Source organism: Drosophila kikkawai, chromosome 3L (genome assembly GCF_030179895.1).
Source record: "Drosophila kikkawai strain 14028-0561.14 chromosome 3L, DkikHiC1v2, whole genome shotgun sequence".
Classification (NCBI taxonomy): domain Eukaryota; kingdom Metazoa; phylum Arthropoda; class Insecta; order Diptera; family Drosophilidae; genus Drosophila; species Drosophila kikkawai.
The window spans coordinates 28,953,702-28,962,726 of NC_091730.1; the positions used below are offsets into that span (position 1 = coordinate 28,953,702).

The window sequence follows — 9,025 nt, forward strand, 5'->3', positions numbered from 1 at the left end:
TAGAACCGTTTATAGCTGTCGCGTCGACGCAAATAACAACAAACGCAATAGGCACAAAAGGGAATGCAAAAAGAATGCAATGCAACCGCAGCAGCCCAAACTAAAATTTCAAATAGAAAAGTAGCATGCACACACGAAGTGAACGGGAATTATTAGAAACACAAAATAATGTTAATAAGCCCCGGTGGTTTTAAGGCAAATTCTACACAAATCGAAAACGCAAGAAAAAAACACGTCCGTTCACCTTGAAGGAAGAATACAATATCTTTATTTTAACCAAACTTACAAACGAACAAAGGTGTCTTGCTTCATATGGAGTTGCCTTGTACGACTCCCCCACACAAGTAGGTCCGAAGAGAGGGTTACTTCAAGGGCCGTGGCTGTAGTGAGCGTGCCTCGGAGCGTTTTATTCTGTGAATACATTAAATTAGCCTAATACATTTTAAACTAACTTAAGCTTACCGCAGTGTGCCCTCCAAAAATTCACAAGACAATGAAAAAGCACAATTTAGGCGGCATTCACAGCACCGATATTAGTAGGCCCATACTTCATGGGGCCAAGAAAACCATACAATATTGGATAACTTAAGAAATACTAGAATTTCCTTCCAATACTTATTCTACCTATCGATTACAATGTTTGGCCGTCGACATCCCCGACCCCGTGAAGAACCGCTTTTCTCAAATCCAAAACTGCAAGTTTCGACACAGGCCGCAACATTGGCCGAGATAGGCCATTGTCGTTCACGCGCACACTGGCGCGTCTGACGACTCCATCAGCTCCGCTGTAGACCTCCACATTCTCCGCCTCGATCAGGAAACTCTCCAACACATGATCCTTTAATGCAACTTCCTTCAATGTATAGCGCAGCACTCGCTTGACGCACTGCACCATCCGCTCCCATACTCCGCCCTCAGACGGGTTCGATGGGCAATTAAAAACCCATTCAATGCTCCTGCTGGATAACTCACTCTGTATCCTCTCCGTCTCACGTCTCCAAATCGTCTGGCCTCCCTGTCAGCTCCCACGAAGTTCTTGCCGTTGTCACTCCGCAGTCTATGTACTGGTCCTCTACGGCAAATTAGGAAATAATCCCCCCCCCCCTTGGAACTTAAAAATCTTACTATCTGGCAGTGTTCCCAACCGTTACATGATTATCCTATACGATAATACTGTACAATTGGCACTTCACAGTAGCGCCTCTCGAACAATTAGCGTTGCAAAAATCGAAAAAGTCATGTTCGCAAAAACGATTTTAACCATACTTATTCGACAGAAATAATTTCCCAAGGATTCAGAATCTGCAATAAAATCTATTTTAAGATTTTTTTTTGTAGAAGATATGAGCATTCAAAGTTGAACTTTCTTTTGTTTTTTGCATCATACCAAAAAAAGTAGGTAAAATGGTCGACTTTCAGGTAATATTACACTGTAAGGATGCGTTTTGCTGGGGTCGGCGTCTCAGTCCGCCCAGAGTCCTCATCAGATAAATTTATTTATCTTTGAGACAGTTGAGGAGGGGTTTCATAATATTATATTTGGGGAAAACTCTTACTCGGGTCACCGAGTCGCGTACCGTTGGCTATGCCGCGACGGCCGCTTATGGAAGAAAATGTATATGAATATGAGAATCTATAATGCCTATGTATGACTACGCTCTGGCCCCATCGTAGCCAGCCCTGGTGGTACAAACTTTATGCGGGTGCCCGAAATACTCACGGCCGGCGCTGTCGTGGCCAACCCTGCCCAGAAATCTTTCTACGAAAATGCCCGGAGTACTCACGGTCGGCATTAACGGAGGTAACACTGGTGACCATAAATATTGTCACAGGCTTGAAATACTCGCCGATGGCACTGTCGCAGCTAATTCTGACCAGCGAAACCTACTACGAAAATGCCCGGAATACTCCCAGACAGCAAAATCGGAGGTAACACTGGCAGCCCTGACTACTGCGCAAATGCCCGGAATACTCGCAGACGGCACTGTCGCGGCTACTTCTGGCACGCAAATCCTACTACGAAAATGCCCGGAATACTCACAGACAGCAAAATCGGAGGTATTACGACCAGCCCTAACTACTGCGCAAATGCCCGGAATACTCGCAGACGGCACTGTCGCGGCTACTTCTGGCGCGCAAATCCTACTACGAAAATGCCCGGAATACTCACAGACAGCAAAATCGGAGGTATTACGACCAGCCCTAACTACTGCGCAAATGCCGGGAATACTCGCAGACGGCACTGTCGCGGCTACTTCTGGCGCGCAAATCCTACTACGAAAATGCCCGGAATACTCGCAAACAGCAAAATCGGAGGTATTGCGACCAGCCCTAACTAATGCGCAAATGCCCGGAATACTCGCAGACGGCACTGTCGCGACTAATCCTGTCGAGAAAACTACTGCGCACATGCCCGGAATACTCGCCGATGGTACGATCGGGGCTTGACACTTGCACCAATAATTCTAACACTTTGATTTCGAGTTACTTTACTTTTATTTTCTGGATTTTTCCTTTTTAATCCCTATCTGTCCCTGTCGCACTCTTTATGCTCACCCTGCTTGCCGAAGCCAGTGTTTCTGTGTCTCGTCGGTTGGTTGCTTCCACTTCCTGGCCACGCGTCGGTTGGATCTTGAACTTGGTTTTCGTTGTCGTTTTCTCCGCTTCTCCAAAACTTCGAACTTTTCTCGCCGCGCACAAAATTTCAAGTCCCGGAAGTTAGTGTGGCTGTTCGTTGCCAAGAAACCTCCCCTGTGGGATTTTATCGGGTATTTCTTCTTAGTATTTTTCCATGGCGTGATCGTGGTTGGTGTCCTGGCTTCGGCGGGAAATTCAACTATTCTCCTGACTTATTCGATAGTTTTGGGTTGCCACTTAGGGCTAACTTAAAATTATTTACTTCAAGTTTTGTCTCTTAAAACTACTGCTGTATATACGCTTAAATTTATTGAGTATGAACTTAAACTACTTAATTCTAACTATATACATATAAGAAACGTAAAAAATGTGAAGGCCAAAAAATGTGAGTCTTCACACCCCCCCTTTACTTTGGGGTGGGTGAAAAGACGGTGACGCGCCCACTCCTGGAGAGATGGACTCTGTACGGCCTGCCGTCGATTTTCTCCTGGCGTCGTATATCCCTGTTTCTCGGTAATCCCAGCTCTCCCTCTATCCAGGTGCGTAGGGTTACTGGGATTTCCCTTCCGGCCGTCTCCACTCGCCACTGGGCCGAGGCCACTACCATGGAGGGTCTTAATTGTTCCACGGGTCCGGATCTCGGGGTTGGCTCAGGGGAGCTGTCCGTGGAGGAACTTCCCCTTGATCGTGCGGCTCGACGTCGTTGGTTAGGGCGTCCCGTGTGTTCAACCTCTCGGACCGCTCCGCATGGGATCTCCTCCCTGTTTTGAGGACCTGCCTCCAGTCGTTGCCGGCTGATCCTGGCCCTGTTCCCATTGGGTCGGCGTCTCCTCTTTGTTGCCGGTTGCGGTTGCGCGAAGCCGGTGTTACTGCTGGGTGCCCGGTTGTTGTCGCGGTTCTGCTGGTGTATGGCTGCCCGTGCCCTGGCTGCTTGGCTGGATGTGCTGGGGCCATCTCGGAGCAGCTCGTCGCTGAGTCGCTGGGTGTTGTTGGGGCTCGGCTGTGGTGTAGTTGCCCGTGCCCTGGCTGCTTGGCTTGATGTGCTGGGGCCATCTCGGAGCAGCTCACCGCTGAGTCGCCGGGTGTTGTTGGGGCTCGGCTGTGGTGTAGTTGCCCGTGCCCTGGCTGCTTGGCTTGATGTGCTGGGGCCATCTCGGAGCAGCTCACCGCTGAGTCGCCGGGTGTTATTGTGGCTCGGCTGTGGTGCGATTGCCCGTGCCCTGGCTGCTTGGCTGGACGTGCTGGGGCCATCTAGGAGCAGCTCGTCGCTGAGTCGCTGGGTGTTGTGGCTCGGCTGTGGTGCAGTTGCTGCTGGCAGGTGTTTCTTGGCCATGGTGCGGGGGCTGTCGTAGGGGCCTGGCCCGAACAGCTCCTGGTATGGCGTCTCTGGCCGGGGTGTTACCTCCCTCCACAGGGGCGTGCTACGATCGTCGGAATCCGAGACTTCTATTATCTCCTCCGTGGCGGCGCTGGACAGCCGTGTTCTTATTTCGGAACGTGCTGTGGCGAACGACCGGGCCGTGGCTTCCGTCTCGTCGGCACTGGAGATGTCCTCGTACCGTGGCGTTGGGTTCGGCACCTCGACGGTCGTCCTGGCCACTTCCCTGATGGCGGGCAGCATGGCGTCCCTGTCAGACCTGCCAACGCTGGGCAGTGTGACGTCGGCGGAGGAGTCACCCGAGCTGGGTAGCAGCACGTCGCCAGATGAATCACCCGAGCTGGGTAGCAGCACGTCGCCAGATGAATCACCCGAGCTGGGTAGCAGTGCGTCACCAGAGGATCCGCTGGATCCTGGTAGCAAGGCGTCGCGTGAGGATCCGCCCGAACTGCCTGGGGTGGTGCCGCTCGATGTCCCGCTGGATACTTCGCTGGCACTAGTTGGTGCTGCGGCGTCAGCAGGGGGTCGCTGCCGTGGCGGGCTCGGGTTGCGGTAGCTCCCAAATCTGCCGTCTGGTTCCACTTCTCCATCGCCTACACTTCCCAGTGGGTCCCCTGGTGCGATGCAGAGATCGAGGACATCATCCAGGGAGAGGCCGGTGGCCTCAGCCTCCAGGATCAGCTGGTCTGGTTCCCACATTGGATCGCTCAGGAGGTCTCGTATCGAATTGTCCAGCGCTTCCTGCATCTCCACATCGCTGTCTGCATCTACGGTGCCCGTCACTGGGCGTCTCGGGTCTCTTGAACTCATGGCACTGCGGGTAAAGAAACTTAGTATATCTTAAATATGTGATATCCCTATGAGTGCGAATGACTAAACTAAGCCTAGCTCCTTCCTATGTAACTCGTGTTTTCTTAGTCTAACAAGGTTTTAGTGATAGTAAATAACAAAAAAAAAGTTTTGAGTGGCCAGTCATTGAGTTCCCCTCGATGGGGAGGGACGTTGGGTAGTCGCGACTACCAGCAAGTGGCCCCCTTTTCTCAAGACTTGGTCCCCTCGGCGGCAGCGGGTGGCTCGTCGTCGTCGGTATCCTCGTAATGGTATTCTTTTACGTCCCCTAGTCCGGCTGTGCGTCTTCGTCGACTCCCAGGCACCTTGTATTTTTGGCAGGTGGGGCATCGGCGTACGTACTTGGTGACTTCCCTGAAGAGTCCTGGCCAGTAATACTTTTGTGCTACGCGCTTGCTGGTTTTCCGTGTCCCGAGATGTCCAGCTGTCGGATGATCGTGGCACTCCTGTAGGACTCGTTGTCGGTACTCCTGGCCAACGCATAGCTTCCACGGAACCTGGTCTTCCTCCTGGGGTGTATTCCCCGTCATTCGGTACAGCTGGCCTCCTTCGATCCGGTAGTCTGGAAATTTTCCCGGTTCCTGAGTTACTTGAAGTATCATCCTGCGCACCCATTTGCATTGCGATGGCTCTACGTTGGCTTGTTGTACTGTGTCCAAGGGCTGACGGGAAAGAGCGTCAGCTACTATGTTGAATTTCCCTCGTCGATACTGAACGTCGAACTGATATTGTTGTAGTTCGAGGGCCCATCTGGCGATTCGTCCGGTTGGGTTGTCGATAGAGTTTAACCATTTAAGCGCCAGATGGTCCGTCACGACTTCGAACCGATATCCTTCCAGGTAGCAACGCATTTTGCGAATGGCCCATACGATCGCGAGGCACTCCTTTTCTGTTACTGAGTAATTTTCCTCGGCTCGGGTTAATCGTCGACTGGCATAAGCTATGACCCGTTCCACCCCGTCGATGCTTTGTAGTAGGACTGCTCCTAACCCGTGATCGCTAGCGTCGGTTTGCAGGGAAAACTTCTGCGTAAAATCGGGGCACGCAAGTACTGGGGCTTCGGTGAGTCGGGTTTTTAGGGTCTCGAAAGCTTGCTCCTGTTCCGTGTCCCAACTCCATTTCCTACCTTTCCGGAGGAGCGTGGATATCGGTTCTACGATGGCTGCAAAGTTCGGGACGAAACGGCGGTACCACGATGCGACACCGAGGCAGCGTCGCAATTCACGGACATTCGTAGGCGGTTGTAGTTCGCGAATCGCGGCGATCTTATCAGGGTCAGTGTGGATCCCTGACTCGCTTATCACGTGACCCAGGTATTTTAGACTCCGCTGAAAGAAACTACATTTGTCTCGGTTGAGTTTCAGATTAGCTTGCCGGAGTCGCCTAAATACTTCGCGCAGGTTTTCGATGTGTTCGTCGAGAGTTGTGCCGATAACAATGATGTCATCTAAGTACGCGAAGGCTGAAGGTTCTAACTCCGGACCTATGACGCTATCGAGAGCTCTTTGAAACGTCGCGGGAGCTGAATGTAATCCGAATGGCATCACCTTCCAGTGGAAGAGGCCTCGTCCCGGGACGGTAAAAGCGGTGTATTCCCGACTGGCAGGCGCGACCGGAATTTGCCAGTATCCACTCTTAAGGTCGAGAGTGGAAATGTACCGCGCGTTCCGTAAGCGTTCCAGGATGTGATGAATTCTGGGTAGGGGGTACGCGTCGGGGACTGATCGCGCGTTCAGTTGTCGATAATCCACGCACTTTCGGATATCGCCTGTCTTTTTCCCGACTAGAACTATTGGTGCACTATGAGGGCTTTTTGATGGCTCGATCCGTCCATCCCGCAAAAGTTCATCTACTTGTTTGTTTATAACCGCTTGCATTGCTGGATTTTTAGGGTAATATCGCTGCTTAATGGGCTTGTCATCCCTCATAACGATGTGATGTTCCGCGATATTAGAAGTGCCCGCCAGATGGTCAAATTTATCTAATTCGGTCTGCAGAAAAGCACTCACCCTCGGATCCATGGTATCCGGTGCCGCTGTCAAGCTCGTGTTGGTGTCGATGCTGGCTAGGCTTTCCTCCCTTCGGATGTCCGTTGATGTTGATCCGTCAGGCCTAACGCCGTCTTCGCTTTCCACAATTGGTTCTCGGAACCGGACTTTCCTAGTTGGTAGAGGTGTCTCTGGTCCTTGTCGGAAAGGATTGTGTTGTCGAGCGGTCTGGCTGCTGGTAGGCAAGGCCGAAGTCCAGCTAGGTTGGGCCTCCCTTACCATCGGGTCTCCGTGTCGGTTTCGATTTGTTTGACTGTGGGGGTCTCCTTAGTGTCCTCGTTGCTCCTGGATATTCCGGGGGGATCAGCCACGCACTCCTCGTTCGGTGCGTCGTTCCTCGCCGACATCTCCGGGTTTTCCTCGATGCTTCGCAGAATTCCAGAAGGAGCAGCCACGCACTCCTCGTTCGGTGCGTCGTTCCTTGCTGAAATTTCCAGATTTTCCTCGTTGCTTCGCAGGATTCCAGAAGGAGCAGCCACGCACTCCTCGTTCGGTGCGTCGTTCCTCGCTGAAATTTCCGGGTTTTCCTCGTTGCTTCGCAGGATTCCAGAGGGAGCAGCCACGCACTCCTCGTTCGGTGCGTCGTTCCTCGCTGAAATTTCCATATTTTCCTCGTTGCTTCGCAGGATTCCAGAGGGAGCAGCCACGCACTCCTCGTTCGGTGCGTCGTTCCTCGCTGAAATTTCCATATTTTCCTCGTTGCTTCGCAGGATTCCAGAGGGAGCAGCCACGCACTCCTCGTTCGGTGCGTCGTTCCTCGCTGAAATTTCCAGATTTTCCTCGTTGCTTCGCAGGATTCCAGAGGGAGCAGCCACGCACTCCTCGTTCGGTGCGTCGTTCCTTGCTGAAATTTCCAGATTTTCCTCGTTGCTTCGCAGGATTCCAGAGGGAGCAGCCACGCACTCCTCGTTCGGTGCGTCGTTCCTCGCTGAAATCTCCGGATTGTTTTGTTCCTCGCTGGTCAATTCCGCCCTCGAATCCAATTGTAAGTGTTCTCCTCCGCAGCTAATGATGGCCTTGATGCCACAAAGGAAGTCGATTCCTAGTAGTATGTCATCTAGCACCGTGGGCATCACTAGTAAGAACAGTTTTACCTGCTGTTGGCCCAGGTGAATGGTTACTACAAGGCCCCTGGTGAGGTCTCGATGGGATCCATCCGCCAATCGGATCCGGGTGCGAATCTCTCGCCAATCTCTTCCACGTCCGATCTGTGCCGCCCGCTGTTCGCTAATGAAACTTCGGGTGGCTCCCGTATCCAGGGTGGCCTTAAACGCGTTTCCTTTGATGCGGACCTGCGCCAGGATCCGGCCCTGCTTTAGTCTTAGAACTTGGCTTACTGGCTTGGGGAAACTCCCGGGTTCCTCGGGCGATCCCCGCCTGCTCGAGGCCCGTAGCCGTTTCCCGATCTGCGGCAGCATTCCACGGTGCGAAGGCCACGTCTGCCGCAGTCCCAGCAGAATAGAACTTGCGGCTGTCGGCATTCCCTTTGGAAATGGCCACTCTCCCCACAATTCCTGCAGGCGTTGAGTGCGTTGATCGGGGCTTCTGATTCCGGCATTATGGTCCCATGCTGTATCTCGGCACCTGGTCCGTTCGGCCCCTCCGGGTTTGAGGGTGTGTGTACTCCTATCGGACCACCTGTAGATCCTCGGTGGGGTGCACTGAATCCTTCGCGTTCCTGATTACCCATTTGGTTTCCTTGTCCTCGACTTCTTACGATCTCGAAGTTTACCACTAGTTGTGTCAGCTCGGTTAGCGTGTGAAAATCCTGACGCCGTGTGTACAGTTGGTACTCCGGCAACATATTTTCGTACACGCGCTCCAGTTCTTGCGCCATGGTGCATCCCGCTCGTTGCATGAGTATGCGGAGGTCGGTTAAGTAGAATTTGAACAGCTCACCTGGTCTCTGTGTATGCGTCCGTATCTGGTCTTCCAGCCTTTGGAAGTACCGTGGTGGTAAGAAAAATTCCAGAAACTCCTTCTTAAAAGTTTTCCATGTCGTGCCCTGCAGTCTGCTCGTTCGGAACCAGCTCTCTGCCCTTCCGGTTAGGAGCACTGGCATTGCCTGGGGTAGGGCCCTTAGATCGACCTGATACGTGGCTGCTCTTTCTTC

The 9,025-nt window shown here is 52.5% G+C and overlaps 1 protein-coding gene across 1 annotated transcript; it reads right to left on the reverse strand.

The window, feature by feature from the left end:
• Nucleotides 1-3,043: 3,043 nt before the first annotated feature.
• Nucleotides 3,044-7,041, reverse strand: LOC138928411 (serine/arginine repetitive matrix protein 2-like). Its single transcript, XM_070285482.1, has 2 exons — nt 6,874-7,041; nt 3,044-4,829 (listed from the first exon to the last, which is right to left on the reverse strand). The coding sequence occupies exon 2, from the start codon at nt 4,823-4,825 to the stop codon at nt 3,044-3,046; it is 1,782 nt and encodes a 593-aa protein (XP_070141583.1). The 5' UTR covers nt 4,826-4,829; nt 6,874-7,041.
• Nucleotides 7,042-9,025: the final 1,984 nt, after the last annotated feature.